This window comes from Pleurodeles waltl, chromosome 1_1 (genome assembly GCF_031143425.1).
Source record: "Pleurodeles waltl isolate 20211129_DDA chromosome 1_1, aPleWal1.hap1.20221129, whole genome shotgun sequence".
In the NCBI taxonomy this organism is placed as follows: Eukaryota; Metazoa; Chordata; class Amphibia; order Caudata; family Salamandridae; genus Pleurodeles; species Pleurodeles waltl.
In genome coordinates, this window is record NC_090436.1 from 24,446,666 (window position 1) to 24,474,330 (window position 27,665).

The 27,665-nt window shown below is 46.4% G+C and overlaps 1 protein-coding gene across 3 annotated transcripts in view; it reads right to left on the minus strand.

Moving 5' to 3' along the window:
• Positions 1-27,665, minus strand: part of LOC138256696 (uncharacterized) — a 108,932-nt gene that overhangs the window by 31,503 nt on the left and 49,764 nt on the right. For 2 of the 3 annotated variants that reach the window (XM_069205879.1, XM_069205873.1), the window contains exons 2-3: positions 5,572-5,901; positions 2,923-3,180 (exon numbers count right to left, since the gene is read on the minus strand). In XM_069205879.1, the coding sequence (XP_069061980.1) occupies positions 2,923-3,180; positions 5,572-5,901 (588 nt within the window). Of the gene's footprint in view, positions 1-2,922; positions 3,181-5,571; positions 5,902-25,371; positions 25,623-27,665 lie in introns of all 3 variants that reach the window. The other variant, XM_069205872.1, reaches the window with a different exon arrangement.

Consider the following 27,665-nt stretch of genomic DNA (forward strand, 5'->3'; position numbering starts at 1 on the left):
TCTTTCTGCGTCCTCCAGCACGCCGTGGGACATCTTCTGACCAAAGGAGAAGTTCCTAGCACCTTCTGTTGTTGCAGAATCTTCAGCTTCTTCCATCCGGAGGCAGCCATGTTGCACCTTAATCCGGGGTTTAGTGGGCTCCTACTCCCCCCGGACACTTTCGTGACTCTTGGACTTGGTCCCCTTCCTTTGCAGGTCCTCAGGTCCAGGAATCCATCTTCAGTGCTTTGCAGTCTGTTGTGGTCTTTGCAGAATCTCCTATCACGACTTTAGTGTGTTTCTGGGGAAGTAGGTTAACTTTACTCCTACTTTTCAGGGTCTTGGGGTGGGGTATCTTGGACACCCTTAGTGTTTTCTTACACTCCCAGCGACCCTCTACACACTACACTAGGCCTGGGGTCCCTAAGTGGTTCACATTCCACTTTCTTGGTATATGGTTTGTGTTGCCCCAAGGCCTATTGCCTCCTATTGTATTCTACAGTGTTTGCACTACTTTTCTGACTGTTTACTTACCTGATTTTGGTTTATGTGTTTATTTTGTGTATTTTACTTACCTCCTAAGGGAGTATATCCTCTGAGATATTTTTGGCACATTGTCACTAAAATAAAGTACCTTTATTTTTAGGAACTCTGAGTATTGTGATTCTTATGATGTAGTGCTATATGATATAAGTGGTATAGAAGGAGCTTTGCAGGTCTCGTAGTTCAGCCTAAGCTGCTCTGCTATAGCTACCCCTATCAGCCTAAGCTTCTAGAACACCTCTAATCTACTAAGGGATAACTGGACCTGGAAGGTGTAAGTACCATCAAGAACCCACTATAAGCCAGGCCAGCCTCCTGCAAGACCCCAGCGGCTTACCCTTCCCTCTTCTACTTACTGGGCCACAACTCAACCATAATGGCAGATGGGACACTCTTGGCTTCTAGAGAGCTTAAGACCTTTTGGTGGGTCTCCACTAGCTCCAATCTGCAGTCTACAAGACAACAGTGGATCTATTGGGCAACAGATGCGAAGTGGACGCGTACCGCTCCACACTATGTAGGCCAACATGTCAGAAGGATGAGAAATGTCAGGAAGGGATGGGTCGGCCATACTGTCTTCATTGTCTGACACCTCACTAAAGGGGATACCCAATGATTACCTTGCCCTCATCTCCCCCGTCCACAAATCTCTCTCCATAGATCACCTCCTCCACTTCTGTCTATCAGATCTCCCACACTAGTCCTCAACATGTCAACAACAGCATCATTGCGGCAGTGGGCAGCAGGGTATTATGGAAGTTTGGTTTCAGAAAGCACAGGGGCTCCTCAGGATAGGAATTGAAGGCACACATCTTTGATTACTAGTAATCTATTATTGCTAGGTACAGCAGCGGTGATGGGACTCTTCCCCTCCCTGCCATTATCCCTCAATGTATGTCAACTTGGGCCCTCGAGGGATAGTGAAGTCAAGCACAGTACGAGTGTCTTTGGTGGTATGCCACCACACAGTGGAGGGCACGGGTGCTTCACCCATCAGAGTGCAGTGCACATAGAGGATACATTGGGTAAACATGTCTACTGAGGACTGTGCGGTGCATGAACCCTCACCTACTTCCATCAGTTTCTTCTGTACCGAACAATTGCACATGTTTCCTTCACAAAGTGTCAACCAGGTCCCCCAGGCTCCCTATAACAAGATCTCAAAATCCATCCAGTTTGGTTCATTCTTGGAAACCAAGACCGATTGGATACTAATAACTGTACCTTGAAACGAGTTTCTATGGATTTATAGTCTCCAAAACTAAACTCGGACAACAGAGCGGTGGCCACGGTAAAGATCAGCACATGGATTTTGAGTGCTAATGCTTCTACAAACATCCTCCTCTGGAGCACGACAGCATCGCTGTATGCAGCGTGAGAATAAAGGATTTTTTTCATCACATAGCACAAAGCCACCAACCATCCTTACTGCAACCAATGGGAGCGCTCACAGAACCTGCTAAAGAACCAGGTGTAGGTACCACCGGAGGTGATGGTGTGTTACCAGCCTTCATAGTTCTAGAGCAATGGTTTTTAACCTGTGGTCCGGGGACCCCTGGGGGTCCTCAAAGACTACTCAGGGGGTCCATGACAGTTTTGCAAAATTAAATAATATTAAAATTAAGTATATACATTTAAAGAAGCAAAACTGAAGATTTTAAAACTTTCTATATTTGATTGTGAATTAAACAGAATATTTCAATATTTGAGCATCTGTTTTGTGCATACTTGTTTTTGTATATCCCTTTGAGGTTCATATAATAGAAATTGCTTAGGCCAGGGGTCCCGACTCCCATAATATCTCAGTTGGGGTACCCAGTTTCAAGTAATGATTCAGTGAGTGACTACATAAGTCAAAAGGTTAAGAACCTTTATTCTAGAGCACATAAATGACTGACCACATTATAAATTTTTAGGAAACTAAGTGGTATCTGAAAGTTGGAGTGTGGCCTTTGCTTAACAGAACACTGGGGCTTTTTGGCAGAAGCTGATGGATTTGGAGACTTCCACGGTCATTCACCATCAGCACTTAAAGGTGGGTCCTCAAAGAACCTGGGCCCTATGGAGTCCTCACGCAGGGTGTATCAGACGATTAGTTGTTTGCATTGCATCGAATAATACCACCCCAAAAAGACGCTAACAGCAAGTCAAACTATATTGCAATGAGTGTGTTGGGTTCAAGTAAACACCAAATCTGAGAAAAATGTCTAGGCATATTTAAAATATACTTTGCACTTCACATTTTTCGATTAGTAAGAAATTTACAATGACTCCACGGATAAATTCTAAGAACACTTAAAGTTAAAATTGTGTCACCCAAACGATTTGCACAAAACTGATCCCATGGGTCGCAAAATGCTAAACAAAAAATGTCAAATTTCTTTGAGGCTAGAAACTCACCAGTGCTTTCTTGGGCAATCTGGTAGGAGGTTTGCAATTGGCTGACTGGGTTCCAGGCGACACAGATGTAGGAGCCTGTTCCTACCTCCTTGATGACCAGTTCCGAGGTGTTCCCCTCGCGGGTGATGTCCTGCATCAACTCTCGCCCATTGTTCCACCACGTGAGGTTCCAGACGTCACCTGAAGCTTCACACATTAGCCGGACACCAGAGTCACTACTCGATAGGATTTTCATCACCTTTACCTCAGAAATGGGCTCTAGGGTTCCAGAGAGAAGAAAGACCATCATGAACCTGAAGATCTGCACCATCAGCTCTCAAGCCGTGAACAGCACCACATGCCTTCTGGGACTTGTAGTTTTGCTTATTCCATTAAAGCAATGGGGTAGAAAATCCCAGCATGGAAGGTGCTGTTGGCTAGCAGGGCAGAAAGAGTCTCTGCTGTCTGGAGTACTGATAGATGCTGTGACTGGGAACACAACAAACATCTAAGAAATGTTTCGTGAATTACAGAAAAGGTTTTGGGGGGGGGGGGGAAATGGACTCCAATATGGTTAGGCTATTAGCCACGTGTAGGTAGGTCCAACACACCTACAACCTCACTACTTTCAAAAGTCTTCAAAGAAGGAATGCATTTGTCCAGCTCATTTTAAATAATTAGTATTCCAGGTTATTTAGGGAAGAGCTTTATTTCCTATGAATACTTCACCCTTCCATGCAATGAATTAAATGCCATAGCAACCCTTCTGTGATTATGCTTATATCCTGCTCTCAAGCCTTATCAAGAGGCCCTCAGCTGGGAAACTGGTTAAGGGTCTTAAAGATGCGCCAGTCCCTTTTAGTAGAAGCCCCTTTGGTACCCATTGGTGACGTATGGGCAGGAAACACATTGATACTAATTTTCACTTCTCAGCTCCCCATCACTATAATCTAAATCTTGTAACACAAAACACCCAACAGCCAGAGCAGCACAATTGACTCCTTTGCTCTTGGGAAACATTGGCAACACAAGTGATGACATGACCTTTCGTCTACTAGAGCCCCTCGATTAAAGGCCACTTAAGACTTGATACAGTCCACATCCTAGTCGAAGGAGAAACATTCACTCCTTTTTCTCTCAGGGAAGCCGTACCCAACCAATAGTTCCTTCCAGGTGCTCTTGAGATCAAAGGCAGTCTGGAGCAGACCAGAGATGCTGTGGTCCAAGGGTCCTGCTCCAGAATTCATATCCAACCAACAATTCCTTCCATGTGCTCTTGAGACCAAAGGCAGTCTGGAGCAGACCAGAGATGCTGTGGTCCATGGGACCCTTTCCAGCATCCATATCCAACCAATAGCTCTTTCCATGAGCTCTTGAGAACAAAGGCAGTCTGGAGCAGACCACAGATGCTGTGGTCCATGGGACCCTTTCCAGAATCCATATCCAACCAATAGTTCTTTCCATGTGCTCTTGAGACCAAAGGCAGTCTGGAACAGACCAGAGATATTGTGGTCCGAGGGTCCCACTCCAGAATACCGAGTGGCGGAAACCACCTCTGACTAGGGCTAGTGCTCGAGTGTCCTTGTCTGGAGCACCAAAGGACCCCCTGGACACCCATCTGCCCTCTGGAAACAAACGTCTTCCCCAGCCACCCAGAACGCTCAGCTTTCTTACCTAGACTTCTTCCCCAGCCACCCAGAACGCTCAGCTTTCTTACCTAGACTTCTCTCAGCAGTAATCATTTATCTTCTGGGATACCCCACACAATGCCCATGTTCGACATGGAAAGAGGTCCTTGGGTCACATCTACAAGCTGCAGCCCATGCCTGGTTGAGCCAGTACGAGTGCCCTGTGCTCAAGTGCACAGAGCAGACCTAGAAGTCTTGCCACAGGGCACAGGAGATGTGCATTAACCACTGAGCAAGTGACAAATAAAGCAGATCGAACAATCCTTGCGCTGTGATGCCATTTATGGAAGGGTCTTTCCTTGTGAGTATTATAGCTCCATTGTGGCTATTCACTAGATTGAATGGCCCCTGCACCCACACTGGCTGGATGCTCATACTGCCTCCTGAAGGCCATTTCCTTGTGTAAGAACAAGCAAGTGAGTCACCCCATCATCTAATCCTCCCCCCCCCCCTGGAAAGCCAAACTACATTAACATTAGTCCTCATCTTTGAATTATTTAATGACATACTTTCTGGGGAAAGGTTAAGAACACTTTGTTTTGACAAGAGCCTTTAGGTTTGTGGTTTGGTCATGAGCCTATAGGTTTGTGGCTTTGACGAGACTCCTGGATTATGGCTTTGCTGTTAGTGTAATCTGGGTTTAAGGGGTCAGGTTCTCCCTGTAATGTCGACGTTTCACTGCGTTTGTAAAGCTGACTGACCTTTCAAGGGTGCTGCAGCTTGAGGTGGTGAAGTGACAGTGTACAGGGTGGGGATCATCCCCATAAAAAAAAAATATATATATATAAAAAAGCCATTCACCGCGGGGCAAGCACCAGCGTCTGGAATATAACTGGGTGATAAATCTGTCAATTATTCTCCCTGATCTGTAACTAGAGAGACATCTTGCAACACAAGCACACACCTTTGCCCCCACCAAGCATCGTCATAAAGTCAAACACCCACAGCAAAACACTAAATGCCAGAACATTTCCATTCTTACCAATGACTTTCAACAGGACATGGTTCTTATCCACAAACATCAAGTGCAGGATGTACAGGCCCTCATCATGGGGGGTCAGGTTGAGTAGCCTCAGTGACGCGTTGTTAACGGAAAAGATGATCCGGTGCTGATACTTCTGGAATATTTGTGGCTCATCACTTCCATAGTGATAGGTCAGGATCCACAAAGGTTCCTGATCTCCAGCCTTCTTGACATGCCACTCCAGCACCCCTTCTCCTTGCAGCTCTGTCGCTACCCCGGGGAACAGGACGTCGGACCCATGGTGACCGTAGACCTGAAGCTTTGTCGGATCTGGATGTGCTGCATCTCCTGGAGGTGAATTCAGGGAGAAAAGTAGAGTTAGTGTTTGGGATGAGGCTGCCTTTCCCCTCAGGAAGACAACTACCATAACAAACAAAACTTCCTAAGTAAGAGGAGACCGCGCAGGCTCAGTTGTGGAAACAGATGGCCGACTCGCAGGGGGATCACTGCCATGGAAACGCCCCACACACAGGACCATTCATGGCCACATTACCAAGAAGATAAACTCTTCAAGCGAGGGCATCTCATCAATCGAAACCCCACCCAGATCAGACGTAGGAACAGTAAGGCAAGACGAGGACACACATCTTCTCTACCTACACTTCAGGCTTTCAAACTAATTTCCATGGAGTCTAAAACTCGCCCCTGCCTTTAGTTCCCGCACATCAGAGGTCGCTGCCTGGATGGACCTAAATTGCTTGAAGTTGAATGCAGGGAAGACAGAGATTCTGGTCCTGGGCGATCAGAGCAATACTTGGTCCAACGCATGGTGGCCTAAATGCCCTGGTCCTCCCACCACCTCCCAAGCCCAAGGTAAAAATCAGGGGTACCAGGTTTGAGATAAACTTTCCTTTGATGCCCAAGTCACTGCTCTTTCACGAAAATGTTTTGGGACACTAAGATCCCTGAAGAAAATTCTTCATGTCTTGCCTGAAGCTGCCAAGCAAAAAAAAAAAAAAGCCTGTACTCCAGGCACTGGTCTCCTGCAATGTCCTCTAGCTGGGGGTATCGCAGTCCCGCCTGAACAGGTTGCAACGAGCTCAGAGCGTGGCTGCTAGGACATAGCTTACTCTCCCCAAACCCACCTCAACACTGCTTTGAGGAAACTGCACTGGCTGCCAGTAAATCACAGAGTTACTTTTAAGGCTCTATTTTTTACATAGGGCGTCGCCTCTCACAGCCCCAAGTACCTGCAGTCAATAATTACTCCCTAGATTCCGACCTTAAGATCGACCAGTGCAAAACAGGCTTTCATTCCCAAACTCAAAATAGCCAGAACAGGAGGCTGTGCCTCCAGTTATCTTGCATCAAAAATTTGGAATATTCTTCAAGCGGGTATCCAGGGAGCCCCCTTGAAACTCTTTTCAGAAAGAAATTGAAGAACTGGCTTTTTGGATATTGTTAATTCTATTCTAGCTGTAAGGGCAACCTCTTTTCCATTTCTCTCTCCAAAGTCAGTATCCCAGAGCAGAAACCCAAATGGTTTTGACAATGCCTAGAACACTTACAACAAATGTACCTTGACAAAGCCTAGGTCACTGCTTTTTCTCCATTTTTGATTTATCCCACCTTTTTCCAACACATTTTTTTGCTTTTTGAACTACATACAACTCAGGGCCCATTTATGATCAGGTCAGCATCCTTGTGTACCCTCTAACAAGATGGCGTGAAGGTTTCATATCCCCTGGCTTCTAAAAGTATACAGCCCCAAACATTAGGGGGGGGTAGGGAGACTACACTGCCTCTCATCCCAGTAGTTCACCCCATTGCATTCTGGTAAATGCAGTACGCGTACTTCAAAGTTGCTGTAGTTTTTCATTTTCCATCAAAGTTGGAGCAGGTAGTGCAGTTATCTCTAGACAGGTGTTCTCCTTTGTCAGTAGAGAACAGAGAAAAGGCATTGGGGTTGCTGAGATACCAGCCAAGTCCTCACAGGTCACACTACCACTCAACAGGCACACAGGTGCGTCCCAGGTGAGCTTGTCAGCTCGAGGGGGCTTTTTAAACACAAGGGGGAGGGAGTACACTGCTTCTCATCCCAGCACAGTTCACCCCTAACATTAGCGGTATCACTGATGAAGTCAGTCACAACACCTATTCACATTACTCATTAAACGCCTACAATCACATACAGCATAGAAGTACTATGTGTACATGTCTGCATGTATAGAGACATCGTAGCCCTGGAGAGAAGTATAGCTCAGCATCATAAAAGCTATATGGTGCTTACTTCACCTACCAGAAGAGCTGTGAAGGCAAGCAGTGCTCCATGTTAAACAAGGTATAGGGTGAGCGCAAATAATGATAGTTGTAGGGGCACATCTCACATTGTTTGTGGCAAATCCAAGGAAATTAGCAGCCCAACAGAATATTTATATTTGCAGCATTTCAGGCTCACAGGCTTTCACCACCTCTAAACTGAAGAGATCCAATTAACTTCACATCTGCTCAACGGTGTGAAACAATAAATAAATATGGGTGTGCCTCCGACGGAAGATGGAGGTAATCACCTACCTTGCAAACTCACAACAAAGGGAAACCCCCTTCACACGCCCCTCACTCGTCCAACTCAGCACCCTCCAACCCCTGCCCCCCAACCTACTTACCACCTGGGCCCCAACCACCGATGAAAGAAACTGAAAAAAACATTAATTCCATCCACTCTGGATCCCCCTCCAACCCCTGCCCCCATCACATCTACAACAAAGCCAGCCCAACCATCGCCCCCAAGCTTCGCGACATAATCAACACCTTATTCGACACTGCCACCTTCCCAGACCTCTGGAAGCACGCAGAAATCACTGCGCTCCTAAAAAAAAAGCCCAAAGCCGACCCGGACGACCTCTCCAACTACCGCCCCATCTCTCTCCTCCCTTTCCCCACCAAGGTCGCTGAGAAACTAGATAACGCCAGCCTATCCCACTTCCTTGAGGAAACCAACACACTCGACCCCTCCCAATCCGGGTTTCGCAAGAACCACAGCACGGAAACCGCCCTCATCGCATGCACTGATGACATCAGAACCAGAGTTGACAAGGGCGAGACCGTCGCACTCATCCTCCTAGACCTCTCCGCAACCTTTGACACTGTCTACCACCACACTCTCCGCACACGCCTCCACAACACAGGAATTCAACACAAAGCCCTAGACTGGCTCACCTCCTTCCTCACCGATAGAACCCAAAACGTCAGCCTCCCACCTTTATACTCCACTGCCACCAAAATTATCTACGGAGTCCCCCAAGGGTCCTCCCTCAGCCCCACTCTCCAACATTTACATGACCCCTCTCGCCAACATACTCCGACCACACGGAATCACCATCCTCTCCTACGCAGATGACACCCAACTCATCTCCCTCACCCGCAACCCCACCACCAAAACCAACCTCCACGCTGCACTCCTTGACACCGCCACCTGGATGACAACAAATTACCTCAAGCTCAATTCCAACAAAATCAAAATCATCATCTTCAGCCCCAACAAAACCATATGGGACGACTCCTGGTGGTCCACCACCCTAGGCCCCACACCCACCCCCGCAAACCACGCACGCAACCTCAGCATCATCCTGGACCCCTCCCTCTCCATGACCCAGCAAATCAACGCAGTCACCTCCTTCTGTTTCCACACACTCCGCACGCTGAAAAAAACCTTCAAATGGATTCCCACAGAGACCAGGAAGATCGTCACCCACGCACTCATCAGCAGCAGGCTAGACTACGGTAACGCCCTCTACGCCAGCACCACACTCAAACGCAAACTCCAGAGAATCCAAAACACAGCCGCACGCCTCATCCGGGACCTCCCCCGCCACAAACACATCTCACCACACCACAAATCCCTTCACTGGCTCCCCATAGACAAAAGGATCACCTTCAAGATCCTCATCAGTAGTAGGAAGGGATACCTTTCATCACCATTTTAAAAGTGACAGTTATCCCTCCCCGGAAGTGACGTCACTTCCATGACTGGGACTTCCCGTGCCCCTAAGAGCCATCCCCGGAAGTGACGTGGGTGCAGGGGGTGTCACGTGGTTTGTGACCTCATGGTGTCACATGTTAGCCATGTACCTGGGTCCTAGCCCCTGGTTGTTGGTCTATGGGCTGTGTAAAATGTAGGCATTAGTGTTGTGCAAGTGGTTTCAGAGCTTGAGAGGGACAGGTCTGGACATGTCAGACCTTCAGGGGCAAGTGGCTGTTAGGGGGCCTCTGCACAGGGCGGCGAAGTGGGCGGTCTGGCCAAACCTCCAAACTGCTGACTAATCCAAAAACAGGGGCTGGTCAAATGATATTTTTGTTAGAGCCAGCCAATCAGTTTAGAAATGCAGGTCTAAAACAGCTGTAGCACTAAGAGTTCCCAGGCCATGGGCCACAGGTGTTCAACATATGTCAGAGTCTAAAGTGACCATAGAGTTAAAATAGTTTTGAGATAAACAGAAGACAGACAGTGTGAACCTAAAACAGATGCAGCCCAAAGAGTTCCCAGGCAAGGGTCCAATGGGGTTCAGCAGATGTCAGAGTCTAAAGTGACCATACAGTTAAAAAAAAGTTTTGACATTGTAAACCTAAAACAGATGCCTATTTCTAAACCCAGCCGCCCACAAAAGAAAAACCTATGCATAATCAATAGGGTCAGCTATATAAAAACAACACCCCCATTCACAGGGTTCTTTTTCTCAACTACATACTGGAAGTTTACAGGGAGCTTAGGCTTCCAGAAACCCTCCAGGAGAAAAATAGGAAGGCCACAGCCCAGCTTGATGATGCTAAACCTCTTCTACTTAAGGTCTGTAACTCTGTTGTATGTGTATATGTTCTATTATAGTTTAACATAGACATAAGCCCCAACTTTTTTTATTTTTTAACTATACCCAACAGAGTAAAATGCACATGTTTTTAAAATGCTACTAATGTGTGTTGTGAGCTGGTCAGCAGTAATCTGCTGACTACAATGTTTAATTTGTATATATAGGTTCTGGGGCTATGTATGTGAATGTATTTTTTGAGGGTCTGCATTTATTTTGGGGGCGGGCTGGTAATGCTTAATTTGTACTTGTGGGTTCTGGTGTTATGCAGTTGTCTATTTTTGATGGTCTGCATTTATTTTGTAGGGTGGGTCGGTATTGCTTAATTTGTACCTGCTAGTTCTGGGGTTTTGTATGTGAATGTATTTTTAGGATTTGCACTTATCTGTGGGGTGGGACGGTATTGTTTGATTTGTACTGGCTTGTTCTGGGGCTATGTAGGTACATGTATTTTTTAGGGTCTGCATTTAATTTGTGGGTGGTTCGGGGCTATGTATGTTAATTTATTTTTCGGATCTGCATTTATTTTGTGGGTGGTATTGCTTAATTTGTACTTGCTGGTTCTGGGGCTATGTATGTGAATGTATTTTTAGGGTCTGCACTTATTTTGTGGGTTGGCTGTAGGGCTTAATTTGTACATGCTGGTTCTGGGGCCATGTAGGGCCCTGTATTTTTTAGAGTCTGCACTTATTTTGTGGTCTGGTGCTGGGCTTAATCTGTAATTGTATGTTCAGGGGCTATGTATGTGCCTGTGCCTTTGAGGGTGCACACTTATTTTGTGGATTGGTGCCACGGTTTAATTTGTACTTGTATGTTCAGCTACTCCCCGGAGACGTCCGGCGCTCTGGGGTCCTACGCTATTAAGTTTTCTGCGCTGTTCGCAGAGACTACGTAGTCTCTGAGAACAGCGCTGAGGCTTTAATAACGATGGTCTCCCAACGCTGAACGCACTCTGAGCAGAGAGATCTGCTACCTTGATAACGCAGTCTCCGGGCATCTGCAGCCTCAGAGACCGTCTCAGGGTTTCAGCAAGGTGGCTCTCAAGCCGCTGGGGAATATCCCAGCGGCTTCTGAGAGCCTCCTGGGAGGTTTAATTACAGAGAATGCCGCGCGTATTTCAGCGCCATTCTCTGTAATTAAACCTTCTTGCCACCGGCTCACTGAGGCCTTGTGGTGTTCCCGAGGCCTCGGCGAGCCGGTCGCTTGCCGCCAGAGTGCGGCAGCGGTTTAAATGTTTAGTAATGGTGCGAGCGTAGGGCCTATGGGGCCCTGACCACGCACCCAAAAAAGGAACAGGGTTTTGGGGGCCTTGGGATTAGGGCCCCCAGGGCTCCATAGGGCAGCATTTAAATATATATATATATATATATATATATATACACACATAAAAAATAAGTCATGTGACCCCCTGGGGGTTCAGGGGCCCCTTGGGGTTCACATGGCTATTTTTTTTTAATCAAATACAAAAATAAAAAGATCTTGAAATAAATTAAAATAATAATAATGAAAAACTAACCCTGGCAATCAGGCTCAGACCCCCAAACCCCCATCCACTCACCTTAGTTCAACAGGGTCTGTTGTCCATGGTTGATGCCGTAAAAAAACCCTAGGCCTCACACATGCTGAATCCACAGACGGCCATTTTTTAAACAAAGACTGAGGGGGTCATTACCTGTTTTGGAGGAAGCACCGCCAACAGGCTGGCGGTGGTTCCAGGGGAATTACGACCGCGGCGGAAGAGCTGCGGTCGCACCGCCGGGCCCGGCAGTTTCCCACCACAGTGGTCCTGGCGGTTGTAATCCGCTAGGGCAGCGCTGCTTGCAACGCTGCCCAGGGGATTACGAGTCCCCCTCCCACCAGCCTTTTCATGGCCGTTTGAACCGCCATGAAAAGGCTGGCGGAAAGGGGAGTCGCAGGGCCCCTGCACTGCCCTGCCACGGCACCATGCAGCTTTTCACTGTCTGCACAGCAGACAGTGAAAAGCGTGACGGGTGCAACTGCACCTGTCGCACAGCCGCAACACCGCAGATTCCTGTGTTGCAGCCAAGATCCCCGCTGGGCCGGCAGGCGGAAACCAGGTTTCCGCCCGCCGGTCCAGCACGGATCTCATAATGGCCACCGCAGGAGTGCGGCTGCATTGGCGGCCGCCCGGCGGTTCAACCTTGGCGGGTGAAGGTTGTAATGAGGGCCTGAGTGGGTGCTGTTGGAGCTGGCTCCGCCTGGGTGCTCCACCCTGGAGGTTGGAGTTTAGAGAGAGCTCCGCCCCACACATGGTTCAGAGCATTGTTGAGCTATGGCGAAAACCCGGCTTGGATCCTAGGATCCGGTTTCCAGTCTATTGTACATGTATAAATTCTAGGAACTGTAATGTTTTTTAAATAGGGCTGTGTTATATTTTTTTTACAAATGGTGTAATTATAAGGCATTATAAAGACCATAGGGAGCATTGTAATACGAGTAAAATAAGATTATGGAGCCCTTAGAATTATATAAATAATGTCTTATAGAGACAGTCTTAGAGCTTATGTTGAACAAGAGCGTCACCATGCGGACTTTGTTTATTAAACAATGTATAGTTTTTGAGAAAACCTCTACAAATGGCTCAGTGTATTATACTTTCAGAATATAGGGGTTCAACACCTGGCATCTTTAGAGATTTTTTTATTTATTATTTGTTTAAATTTTATTATTTTTTTTTAATTACATATATATATTTTTTTAATTATTATATATATATATATATATATATATATATATATATATATATATTATTTTTCTTCAACACTTGGCATGCTTTTATGAGGGGCTCATGCATATAACATTAAATGAGTTGTGTTTAAAGGCAATTCTGTCTCTCTTGTACGTAGGACCTACTAGAGTCTGGGGCGTCCCCGGCGGAAATGGAGACATTACGGCAGGGTGAGTTACAGGTCATAGGGCGTTCTAAACAAAGTTGTCATGATTGTTATTTTTTTATTTTACCATTAATGGGTTCACATGTGGTTGTGTGCTTGTTCAGGTTATGAAGCAGAACTACAGCTTGCGGTTGCCGCTCTACAACTAATCCTCCATGTTCAAGACAGGCCCTGCACAATGTCTCAGGATAGCGCTTTTGCAGGTAAATAATGGTGTTCTTGTGTAAACACCTTGAAAACCTAAAAAAAAAAAAAAAAAAAAACAACCATCCCATATTGGGTACCCTCAGGGAGTTTGTATAGTCTATGTATTATATTGTAAATGTAACATTTTTTTTTTCTTTTTATCCTGAGGTCCCCCTGGGGGAGAAGCGACACCAGGAGTAGCGACCCAGAATCTGGATGGGAGCTTTAAAAACACTGTCCGCAAAAGGAAGTCCCCAGCGTCTAAGGACGGCCCGCCTATTAAGAAGGGGCCCTCACGCCAGAAAAACCCAGGTGAGTTTTAGAAACTGTAGAACCAGATGTATACATGCCTTAGTGTGTCTCAAACCTCTTTCACCCCACCCCTAGGTATAGCAGCTATAACAAACCCTAATATGTATTTTGCTATCTTTACATCCTAGAGTCACCACACAAGAGCTCCAGAGGCGCCAGCCATCCGACTAAATGGTCGCGGTCGTCTTTAAAGGTCAACACCGTGACAGTTCAAAACCCCATAGCGCCATCGGTACTCGTGAACAACGCAGGCCCCCAGGACCTACCCTGCAGCAGCTCTACAGACACCGGTCATGGTCCAGGTACAGCTCTTAACTACACAACACCAACAGTCATAAAGGGTATGACCAGTATCACGAACACTTCTGCAACAACTACCAGGGGCGGTGGCTTGGACACTCAGACACTGTCATGCTTACAACACCGAACGCACAGCTGTTTGTACCGTGTGAAGCCTCTGGAGGGGCCCGAAAGCAGTGCAGCAATCCTAAAATAAATCGGCTGTCATTAAAGAATCGTAAGAAGAAGTTGCAGGCCCCTGAGCTATAAGCTGGGCCCTTAGACCTATCTTTTAAAAACGTTGTTAAGGTTCAGCCGGTTCCACCTATGTCCCAACGTTCTAATACAGATGGGTCTGTCAACGCCCTAACCCCTCCAGTCTGTACACCTAGCCCACCACGGTTACATGACTCGCAATGGGAAAATGATCACCCCGTAGAGGATCCTTATTCCTATTGTATAGGACTTCTTAAGGTGCTAGCTGGTACTGCAGAGAGTTCTGAAGCCCCTGCAACTCCCTGTGACACTTCTAAGACGACCCCCTCAAAGCTGCAATCAGCAGGGTCTCAATCAGCATCACCCATCCACTGCACTGCCTCTACATCCGAGGCCATGAGTTATTACGATAAACATTTAACCTCCCCATGTCTGATTTCCCACGTTACACTCCCAGGAGCATACGACCCCACCAGCCCTGCACCAAGTGCCTGCGCGCAGGTCTTCACCATCCTCATCAATATACCCCGCCAGCAGTATAGGATGGAGCGGCTCCGAAAATCAGAGTTTTGGAACACCCTCTAATGACGATCAGGCCTCTCAAATCCCCGGGGTGTTCACATAGGAACCCTGTTTTTACGCCCCGTGACAGTCCAACTGCACAGAACGGGGGTCATAATGTTAACCAGGGGCCTACAGCAGGGGTTGCTCAGGGAGTTGGCAATCATACCTCTAACGTCTCAAATAATGACCCAGAAACCAACCCTTCTAACCGTACTAGAGTCCTGGACACCTATATAAAAGAAATACACCAGTCTGTTAGACAATTAAAATTCAGACTCCGTCTAAAAACTTTAAAATTGGGTAAGAACGGCTGTAATACAGGGGCATCCAGAGCGACCGTAAAGGCTTTAATACAGCGGCTGGCTCAGTGTAGAAGCGAGGTGGTCCAAGCATGCGATTCTGCAGTTGCAGACATGTATAACATACCCGCGTGACTAGGCATGCATGCAGACCTAGGGACTGTAAGACCCGCATTTACTGATACAGCTGTCTTTAGGTCTAAATATATAAAGAAGACCCAGAATTTGCTCAGTAAAGCTCTAAGGATTTTACGAGCGCTCAAAACTCAGAAGCAGTGTGAGTCACCACCTAGTGGTTTAAAACACGTAAAAATAGAACCTTCGACAACTAGACCACATCCCATAAGGCCTCAAAACATAGAGTTAGGAGTTGCTACGGGCATTTACAGGTCCTCAGTGAGTGATGGTCTGAGCAGGCTCAACCCTAAACATTCTGAAGGCCCCCCACCCTCAGTAGGTGAAGAGTCAGGGTCACCACTTGTAAACACCCTAAATGTTATTCAGATAGGCGGTGGCAGGTTACCAAAAACCAATTGGACCTATAAGACACACAAGTGGGCTGGTAGCGCTAGAATCCGCAAGCTTTTAATAAAAGTTAAAGAAAGCCAGACACTAAGTTACCCGCAGGTATAAAAACACACCTACAGCTAAGCATAACCAACTATCTGTGGTTGATACCACGGGAGCCCTCCAACCACCGGCAATTCCCATGCTGAGGCTTCAGAACAGGTGTTTATTGAAAGTGTGAGACGTATAGTCACAATGTAGAGCGGTTTAGCACTACAGAGCATTATGAGGAGTTTAGGTTTGTTAACCTTGATCGCCTAAACTCCTCAGATCATGGTGTTATAGCTATACACCAGGCTGTGCAAACGCTAATAGAATGATTGTTACAAGTTGTGGGGCCTAACGATTTCTTTCAGATGCATTTTCAGGGACAAGGTATCAATAGTCCCCTGTTCACCAGACGGTCGTCTCGGGATGTGTTTGACGCTGTGACGTTTTTAGAAAACCTATCTAAACTTTAACAGAGCAAGGCCGAATTACTGGCGTATGGGTCCTTTAGAATCATCGCCCTCGTTGTCAGTGGTCACGAGGGTGGTGCTTCCAGAACCTTAAAGAGCGTCATGTACAGTAAAATCATCGGCAAGAAATCTTGTTGATTGCTGGACTTTAATACAGGAGCTACCAATATGTGTCTGGCAGCAAGCATTGCGGGGTTGTTGGTGGACCGCGCTACCCCAGACACCGTTATTATGTCGATGGCGGCAGCAGCCCATGAGGTGCTTCAACTACCGCCCGACAGACTGGTTGGTTTTGGGGACCTGGGACTTTGAGAACCACTTTGCAGTGAAGGTAAAAGTTCTATACCACGACGGTTCTTGGAAGTACTTCACTACCAATGAAGGTGTGAAAAACAAGACCGTTTATGTGCTACATCATGAAAAACACTTTTACGGTGTCTTGAACCTGAAGGGTTTTCTAGGTGCCAAGTATGTGTGTGAGCATTGCGATCACATATACAACAACAGGAACAAACATCAGTGTGAATTACACTGTAAAATGAGTCAGGGGGACAGGTGCGTCATCGCCGCTCAGAAAGTGAACTGCGCCACATGCAAGATGTTTTGTCGGTCGCAAGACTGCTTAAACGTGCACATCAGCCTAGCACAGTGTGTCCGTAAAGCGGACTGCGGGGTTTGCGGCCGTTACACAGCTGCCAAACACAATTGTAAAAGGTATGCAATGTCCCAGGACTACAGCGGTTTTTATAGCCGGAACAACACACGCGTGTTACATGCTCAAAGGCCACCCCAAGAAAAAAACAGAAGATTATATAGTATTTGATATAGAGTGTACGCAAGAGACGGGTGTGCACCAGCCAAACTACATTTACGCTCACCATCTAACAGGCGATGAAAGCTGGGAGTTTGAATGGCGGTCATGCGTGAATGATTTCCTCAACAAGTTCATGCAGCCGAAATACCAGGAGTATACATTTCTGGCTCACAACTCCAAAGCATACGATTCGTTCTTCATTATCCGCGGCCTGATTCGTGAAAAGCTGTCCGTTGACGTCATCACCCAAGGTTCCAAACTGATGCTGCTAAAGGTTGTGCCTTTTGACATTAGGTTGATAGACACCTTGAATTTTCTGCCCATGAAGTTGAGCAAGCTGCCAAAAGCCTTTGGTTTTGAAGGCTGAAAAGGTTATTTCCCTCACTTTTTTTTTTAACACATGGGCTAATCAGAATTACAGCGGGCCTATGCCTCCGCCCGACAGTTATGATTTCGAGTACATGATGCCCTCTGAAAACAAGTTTTCTACAGTATACGATGAAAACCGTGAAAACTGTTTTCATTTTCAAACCGAATTGAAAGCTTACTGTCAGGCGGATGTTATGATATTGCGAAAAGCGTGCAACCTTTTCAGAGACGTTGTGGTGGAGATGACGAAACGGGTCAGGTTTATTAAAAGCAAATCGCGCAAGAGAAAAATAAATAAACTGAATACCTGGACCCTTTTCAAAACATTACTCTGGCTTCAGTGTGTATGTCTATTTATAAACACATGTTTTTATTGTATGGAACTATCGCTTTAGTACCGCCTGACCTCTATAACGGTAAACAGAAACGTTACTCCACCCCGTCTATTCAGTGGCTCATGTACGTCTAGGGGAATGAGAACATCTTTATTCAGCACGCGTTGCAGGGCGGCGAATACCGTCTGGGCAGCTACTACCTAGACGGGTATCCATTAATTAACGGGGTACCAACCGCCTTTGAGTTCAACTGGTGCTTTTACCATGGGTGTCCAAGGTGTTACAAACCCCACGAGTTTAATAGACTGCAGGGCACCACGTTTGAACATCTGCACCAACGGACTCTGGCGAAGGCGCAGTATATTGAAAGCTGTGGCTTTGTTCTGAGAACCCTCTGGGAACACGAGTGGTTAGAGGAGCTAGCAAAAGATGTTGAACGGGCACTTTTATTAAGAGCCGGCAGCTACCTTCACCGTTGGAACACTCCGACGCCTTATTCGGCGGTCGTACCAATGCCATACAATTGTACCGCATCGCTGGGGAGGGTGACAAAGTACACTACTATGACTTCACTAGTCTGTATCCGTTTGTGAACAAGGTGAAGTTGTACCCTGTGGGGCATCCTACGATCATATACAGGAACTTTAAGCCTCTCAAAGAGTGCTTTGGACTCGTTAAGTGTCAGATTCACCCTCCGCAGAAGCTTTACTTTCCGGTGCTCCCGTATAGAGTCGATGGTAAGCTAATGTTCCCCCTATGTCGAACATGCGCTGAAAGTAAACAGACTAGCGAGTGCCTGCATAGTGATGAGCAGAGGCTGCTGGAGGGGACATGGTGTACCACAGAGGTGCAGATGGCCCTCGAGAAAGGGTACCGTCTCTGTAAAATCCTGGAAATTTGGCACTTTCCAAACACCACAACCCAACTCTTTTCTGAATACATCAACTTGTTTCTCAGAGACAAACAGAAGGCCTCAGGGTATCCCGACTGGTGCATCGATGAGCCCTCAAAGAAAAAGTACATCGCTGATTACAAAGCTCGCGAGTGTATTAAGCTGAGACCTGCGTTCATTAAGGTTAACCCCGCCTGACGCCAGTTAGCTAAGTTCTGTCTCAATTCCTTGAGGGGAAAATTCACTTAGCGCACCAATTTGTCAAACACATCCATCGTCACAGATCCAGACGAGCTTTTTAAGTATATATTCACACCGTCTTATGACATTTCCAGTTGTGAATTTATCGACGACGAGACGGCCGTTCTATGCTGCAAATACACCAAAGAGTACCCCACAACGTGTAACAATATAAACATCTTTATAGCGTGCTTCACAACCGCTCACACATGACTAGAGCTTTACAGTTTGTTGGATAAGCTTCAGGAGCGTTGTTTGTACCATGACACAAACTCCGTTATTTTTGTGAGTAAAGAGGGTGATGAAGATCCTCCGCTGGGTGATTATCTAGGGGATTTGACCAGCGAGCTCGAAAAGGGGGAGTACATACTCGAATACACCTCCTCTGGACCCAAGACCTATAGTTACAAGACCTCTAGCAACAGGGTTTGCATGAAAGTCAAAGGTATCACTTTAAACGTCAACAATACAGTTAAAATAAACTTTGACAGTCTGAAGGGTCTGGTGCACGAGTACTACACATCGAGCGATCACAAAAACACCAAATGAATAGTCGTAAACCACCCAAGCATAGTCAGGTCCAAAAGAAAGTGGGAAATTACAACACAGCCGCTGTATAAAACCTTAAGAGTAGTGTTTGATAAACGGGTCCTCACTGAGAACTATAAAACCCTACCGTACGGTTATTAAAAGACATTAGAGGGTCGAACCTCAACAGCTATGGACACCAGGTTGCAACACCCCTTCGCCTGCATTTTAGCAGGTCCCGCAAATAGCGGTAAAAGTTTTTTTTTTTATAAAGAAACTGCTAGAAAACGCTCCCAGTGTTTTATCCCAGACCCCTAACAACATTGTATGGCTTTATTCCTGCTGGCAGGATCTTAACACGGAGCTATCCCTAAAGTTCCCACACATCCGATTTATAGAGGGCATCCCCGGTAATCTCAACGACGATGACTTGTTACCTAAACACCTTGTAAACATGATCGTTGTGGATGACCTCATGCGTGAAGGCGGGGCCCACCCAGAGATGGAGCGGGCTTTTACTCAATATTCACATCATCGTAATCTGAGCATATGCTACATAGTGCAGAACTTGTTTTACAGGGGTAAGAGCAGCCGTTCCATAACTCTCAACGCCTCATACCTGGTCTTATTTAAGACCCCCGAGACAAGCTTCAGATATCAATTATAGCTAAACAAATGTACCCCGGAAACACACAGTTTTTCATGAATGCGTTTAACGACGCTACCGCAAAACCCCATGGCTACTTACTGGTAGATTTAAAACCCAATACTCTAGAAGACTACAGACTGCGCGCCGGTATGCTGCCACCTGACTTCCCGGTCACTTACACGCCCAAAGCCTATAAAAAAGACCCAGTAAGAAAACTTTTATAACATTTACACTCTAAACCTAGTAATATAAGGTCACCACCATGACTGCGAGGCTGCGGCGTAATTTAGGCCTCCTAAAAATGCTGATCACAGCATTCGAAAAGAAAGGCTATCCTTTGTGCTGCCTCGGACGATTTATTGGCGTCCATTTCAGAAATAGCCTTAACACCCTAAAAGGTAATGTCCCGATATCAACGAGCCAGTTCCGGGTTCTGAAGAAGAAGCGCCACATTATTAAGAAGCTCGGCAATAAGAGGGTGTCGCTCCTCTCTAAAAGGAAACTGGTCAAACAGTCTGGTGGTTTTATAGGGTCGCTGCTAGGTATAGCTATACCCCTAATCATCGGTGTCATGTTGAGGAACTGATGGAGCATGCCCACAAAATGTACCTTGTACCCCACCAACAGCTGGAACAGCTGAGCCCTTCTACCACCGACGTCTGGGACATACGCAAAAACAAGACGCAGCGTCTTGACGCTGGAATCAAAGTCATTTTTAACCGAACCGATTTAAAACCACACGAGAAAGCGGGGCTTTACTCAGGAACCCTTCAAAACTTTCTACAGTATTACAAGCAACTAGCCTCCAAAAAAAAAAAAAAAAAAAAAAAAAAAAAACCTTACCCTGTATACCCCAGATGCTGAACAGCCGCCAGCACCCCCTGTGGCGCCTCAAGACCTTGGACCCTCACCCACCACGGACGCCTTTGTCGTAGACCTTTTAAAAAATATAAGTCACAAGTATAGAGGGGCTGCTCAAATGTTGCTCAGTAAAATGACTGCTACTAAAGATTTGACCTCATGGAAGACCGGGGTGAATTCGTTTACAAGGGTCAGCCGGTTGCTGGATCCCACATGTTTGATCTGGCAGTGTGTACTGCCCTTGTAATGAGGGTCAGTGTTAAAGACGAGGGTGTGGGGTCTTTCTGGGCCTATCTTTTCAGGTAACCCATCGCTAGGAAACACACCTAAAAAGTATTTCTTAGCGTATTTATGTCTACTTAAGAAGTTGCGTATCTTAGTAGTGTCCATTTTACAAGCTTTTAATGATAGTCAAACATAAGTTGACGGACATGATTGACCTGAATAACGCTGTCAAATACCGAGAATACAACCATGCTCACATTGGTCGCCAAGGCCTGTGTAAAGCGTATTTTAGCTTTTAGATTTCCGTTTTTGATCAGGTTGTAGTGGTCACCGTCTTCCATGTCAGGAGTCAGGTCGAACGCAAACAGCGTGTAGCCAGCCGAATATCCCTCTCTTAAAACAACGACTCCAGAGTCCCACAGATGTTTCCCCGTTATCAAGACCAGACCGAGATATTCCCGGACAAAATTGGATGTTCCAAAATTTGGCGTGAACGGTTTTCCGGGTATCACAGCGCCCTCATGAACCAAAGCTGCATAGTTGATGTCTAGTGTTTGAAGTTGAAAGGGTTAGAGTTGTAGAGGCCGCTAAAAGCTGTATTGTCCGCATACCCTATGATGATGAGTTTCGGTAATTGCCCCAGAAATAGATTCTGCTGCTGCGTTAATCTACTAACGGTGGGGATGCTGAATATCTTCAGAGCAACTCTTTCAATGGCGTATTTGGCGTTCGATAATTGTAAAGCTTCTGCATGGGGTAGCCTGACGCTCGGGGACACTTTCATTCTCTTTACAAACATGCTTGCGGACAATATAACCAGTTTATAGTGCTCTGCATCGCCACTGATGAGACAGAAAGCGTCCTTGTTACGATTGAGTTTGATCTTGAGATCTATACCGTTGACTAGCAGCTTGTCTTGGAAGAAAAGGTCTGAATGTACGCGCCCCAGGAGATCAAACTGCCTACTGCCGGCGGCAAAGCTGGCTCTTTTTTAAAAATCCTTGTTGCCCCCGTCCAAAGCCGTGTTCTCAAAATTCGGTGTCTTTGTAGAAGAGTCCGGCTGAAAGTTGTGTGTCCAAGGCGTTGCAACTGTAATTTAGAATACTCTCTATGTAGGCCCTGTAGGCATACATGTTATCACTCTGCGTGACGAGTCGATCGCCTAGGTTAATGTCCACTTGATTAAACATGGTTGCGATGGGGTAGGCGACGGGGGCAACTCTAGCATCATCCTCGATGTCCGCGCCATTCGCTTATTTTACAGACGAGGTATAGAAGAGTGTTGTTGAGGTCCAGATACATATCCGTGGACCCCGACACATAAAACTATCGGTGCAAGCGGCGTCAGAGCAGCTATAGGCGATACTTCCATGAAAAAACTGTTCTCGATGCCGGTCTGTGTGGGTTTGAGAGAAAACATATCTAGCTCTGATTTGGCGCATTCATCCAAGGCGCAGTGTACGAAGGCCATGCTAGTCAATTAAAAAAAATATTCACACTAGAACGTGTTTTCTTTTTCTTGGAAGATCTTTTCCGCCTTACGACTCTTCTTTTGTGTGGGCCTTTTGAAGAAGTATGCCGCTTCTATTAGGGCATTGGCGGCCCCCTACTCCTCAAAGCCCTTCGCTTCCTTTTAACACCCGCACACGCATTGCACATCAACCCCACTCCTTCTTGGGGCTGTCTGTTCATGCATTCGGCAACAGCCGATGTTACAGAGCCCACGACGTCCTGGGCTATGTTCGTAGCAGCCGCTTTAACATGCGGTTTTGCAATTTCATACCCTCTTGTCAAAAAGGGCATGGCTCGCCTAAACAAACTCCGAAAGATGCCCCCCAAGCCGGCCCCGTATAAAACAGGAGCCCCTTGAAAGTAGGGCGGGGGCCCTCCATAGCCAGCCTGAACTCTATAATAGTCCACGTACATCAAGGGATCTTCGTATGTTTTCATGATGACCATTGCAACTGCCTAATAGTCACTGTTGTGGCGCGGCCTTAAATGAAGCTCAACAATAACTTTCCCGTATTTAAAGGCCACCAGCTCCGACTGGTCGTCGTAGACCATGATGGTTATAGTGTCAAAATGGTTTTTAGAAATTGCCACATAATCGGAGTTTGTGATGCTGCATATTAACCATTGTGTTATTTTCACCCTTCACAGGGATCCATCTCAACAGCGGCGAATAACTATCCCCGACCCTCTGTGGTTCTACGATGTCGCTATACACGTAGAGTGTATAAAACCCACTGTTAATATCGGGGCACGTAGGGTCTGGATCCACCTGTCTTTTCACATGCTGCACGGTCCCTAACTCTCTTTGTAATTTAATGGTACAGGTAAACCTGGTATCGAGCTCTGGGGCTTTAAGAAACACTTTTCTTCTAACGTTATCCGACACCAGATGTATATTCGCATACTCTTCAATGCCGGATATGGCTCTGTTGATGGCCTCGACCACTGATGCAACGGTGGTGTAATACCCGTGTGGGAAACTCACGGGAAAGCTAAGGAAGTCCTGAGAGCGCTTTATATGAAATTTAGCCTCATGCTTTTTAAATGTATTCCACGTTCTAGGGTACTGTATCTCCGTTAGGGCCACCTCCCGCGGCCCTTTCAGGTCCATGGGTTTCACCAGTTTCACTGTATAATTAGAAGTCTGATTGCTGGGAAACATGTCCTTCGAGGCGTTGGATGGTATCGTGATATAAAAAGGGAAGGTATCCATCTCTGCGCTTACAGCGCGACCTCACACACCGTGCAGCGAGCTGGCCAAAACCCAACTGTTCCATTTCTCGGGCCACCCTCGCCATTTGACCAGCGCCTGTCTCTTAGCTCTGGTGCCTTTCCTTTTCAGAACCTTTTCAACCCTGTACATCCAGTTTGGATCGTAGGGCACCTTCTTCGGTGTAAAAGACGCCTGCTACCTTTTCCCTGTTGTAGTCATTTAACCTGTAAATATATACCCCTTCTTTAAGCTCCACACTTTCCACTATGAATATCTCATCGCTGAATGTCTGTTGGTAGCCTTTGGTGAAGACACCCTTCAACTTTGAAACCCTGACATGATCCCCTTCTTTTAAATCCGCCACAAGACGACTCCCGTACACAGTTCGCCACACCATTAACTAATTATCCCTGGTTACCTCCGCAGGGGACATTTTGATTGTCCTATGATAACTGCTCTTATAAACATCTATAAAAGCCCGTAGAACATCCACGTATCTGTGGGTATTGCTGGCTGTGAAATATTGCCACATCTTTGAGTTTAAAGTTCTGTTAAAATGCTCCACAACCGCCGCTTTTACCTCTGTGTGCATTACAAAATGTTGAACAGCGTGTTGCTTTAATAATTTCTGAAAAGGTTTGTTTAAAAATTCCTTTCCGATGTCTGTAGTTTTGAGGTATGCGCCCTCTAGCGGAGATGTCTTTAAAAACGGCGGGGACACTGGTACCACTTTTATTGTTTAACGCTTCTGCATAGGCGTACTTGGACAAGACATCTATGACTGTTAATATATACATGGTGCCGTTCTTATGTTTTGCTAGATCTTGACAGATTAAGTCAGCCTGCCACTGATAATCAAGCTGCGCACTAACAACGGTTGCCCTCCTCTTAAAATGTCTCCTGGCAGGTTTGTGGAGTGAATAAGCCTCTTCCCCCGCTAACCAAGTCTTCACCCCGGCTCTATTTACAGATTCATTTTCAACTCTTGCCCTTCTAAATAGAGCTTCGGAGCCTCCGAAGCTCCCAACCCCTAGTGTATTGTAATAAAGCTTCCTTAAAGCAGCCCCTGTCATGCTGTCACCCTCCGCAACCATGAAATGAAAGACGTATGTTTTGTGTAAGGTCGTTTTATTAAACATAAAAAGATAAAAGTGAGTCGGATCATAGACCTCGTGTATTTGACATTTTGCGGTATATAGCTTATAAACGGTCAAAGCTGTGGAACACAGTGGCCTTTTGCCGGTGTATACATAGAACGACACATGTTACACATATTATTCAGCACAGTTCTTTTTACCATGTCTCAGCGTCACAAACTTTGATATTTTTATAGCTATACTCTCAATAGCTCTAGACAAGACTTCCCGCTCCCCCCGCCTATAACTCTGGACGCTCAGGATACTGACAGCGTTCAACAGTTCTAAGTCAGACAATACCGAACCTTTATTTGTGAAATAATCTTAAGTCATGAGCTTCAAAGCCCTGTGTAGCCCTGTCAATGGTGAAAGTCTTAACTCACGAGCCTGATCTTTGTCCGAGCTCAGGTATTTATCCGCTGCGGGTAGCCAGGCGCTGATACACCATTTGGTGATACACACAGGGTTGCTGCACTGCAACATGGCCAAAGGTTCCGAAATGTTCAGATACCGTAGAGTCAAAGGGTGTATTTCAGCTATTCTTTCTTTAACCAGCACATATATCCATCTCCCGATACAGATATAGCCAGGGTGTAACTCAGACATCTTGCACCGCGACACTCTGATACACGTCCTAAAAGTGAGTAAGTATGGAGCAATAAGTAACAGTTATAGTCTGCTTTTTAAAACAACTTTCGTGGGGCTAAAGACTTCAATCTTCTGTTTTTATAATAAATGTCACACATTCGTTTTTCTATGACCCTTTCTATCATGCTTTTGTCAAAATAGGGACATAGCCCCTGCATACGTTTTGAGCTTGGCTCAGCAGCGTATCGCATCTCATTGACAGCAGCTGCCAAGACCTTAACCATATCAACGTGGACACCTTTCTTCACAGCTGACAGCCGGTACACCACCCTCAACAACTTATATACCCTATGGGGGTCTAACCGGTTACAAATGTGGCGAATTTTTCACACAGTGTACGATTCGTATAGACATTTGTGAGCCTCCTGCTGAGGTTCGGTAATTTTATGCCCGTAACACAGATCATAATAGTCCCGTTTAACACACGTGTTCACAGCGGTCGCCGCAATACCTTTAACTGGCCATATTGGCTTCATAGGGTACGCCCGGAGTTTCCTTTTCAGAATCGGGGCTATTGTAGGTGCAAACACATTTCTTACGCGGCTCTTTGTTCTGGCTCGTAATACTTTCAGACTGTCTGGAACAGCATAAGCAGTAAAAATTTACGTTGTTAACCTTTGGCGCAAACCACTCTAGAGCCTCTCTTTCTGCAGCTGTTTTCTACGGTTCAAACAGAAACCCATGTCTTCATAAACAGGCGAATTCGGTGGTGGTACACATTCTTCAGCATCTTCAATGTCGATGAAGTTGACTGCATCACTTAATTCAGCTTTCGAGGCTTCGCTGTTGTCACCCTTAATAAGGGATATCAGTAGCGGCAGATCCTTAAGATGGAGCTTTTCAAGCCGCTGGCAAAGTTCCTCTTGAAAAATGGTAACATTGGTATCCCTATCATTAGGGGCAGCCTGTTGTGCATTCTCATCCATCGTAAGAGGTGTTAGGATCCGGTAATATCTACTGATAGTGTTCAGGGCACCTGAGGAGGCGGCTTTTCTGGCGAGCGGATTGTATCTCTTCATGGCGCCTTGACAAGCTGTTTCAGCAATGGTTCACGGTATGGCAGGTGGCTCTAACCAACTCCTTATATGTATTCCACAGTTCAAAAAGGGAGGGCGCCTCTACAGCACCATGAGGTCACAAACCACGTGACACCCCCCTGCACCCACGTCACTTCTGGGTGCAGGGCTCTCAGGGGCACCGGAAGTCCCAGTCACGGAAGAGACGTCACTTCCGGGGAGGGATAACTGTCACTTTTAAGATGGTGATGAAAGGTATCCCTTCCTACTACTCCCATCCACGCACACAAATCCCTCCACAACACCGGCCCAACCTACCTCAACGAAAGAGTGATCTTCCACACTCCCACCCGCCACCTCCGATCTGCGACCTCGCTCTCGCCACAGTCCCCCGCATCCAACGCACCACCACAGGAGGCAGGTCCTTCTCCTACCTCGCCCCCAAGACCTGGAACTCCCTCCCCACCAACCTTCGCAAAACCCAAGACCTCCTGCTTTTCAGAAAAAACCTCAAGACATGGCTGTTCGAACAGTGTTCCTCCCCCCCCTCAAACCCCCCCCCCCCTCCCCCCCCCCCCAAGTGCCTTGAGACCCTCACAGGTGAGTAGCACGCTATATAAATGTTTTTTTATTTGATTTGAGAAACAATCTTCCTTCCTAATATACTCTATGTGGTTCTCTATATGCCCCAGAAAGCTTTTCTGGACCATCATCTTAAAAAAATAAACAAAATAAAAAAAAGAGAGAAAGAGCTCTCCAGCCCAAAACCCAACCAGCAACGATCAAAGGCCACAAACCTCTCCCTACTGATTACGTTCAAAGGTGGAAGATGTTTAGTCCAATCCCCACAACTAGACAAGTTTATAAAGCATGGAATGGATGTGTATCCATTTTTGGACTGATTTTGACACAGTTCTGCATTGGTAGTTATCATTGATTTTGCATGCCCCTTTGGAGAGCTGCAGATGGCGTGTTCTGAGTAAACAATGGACTGGTCTACAGCATTCATGCTT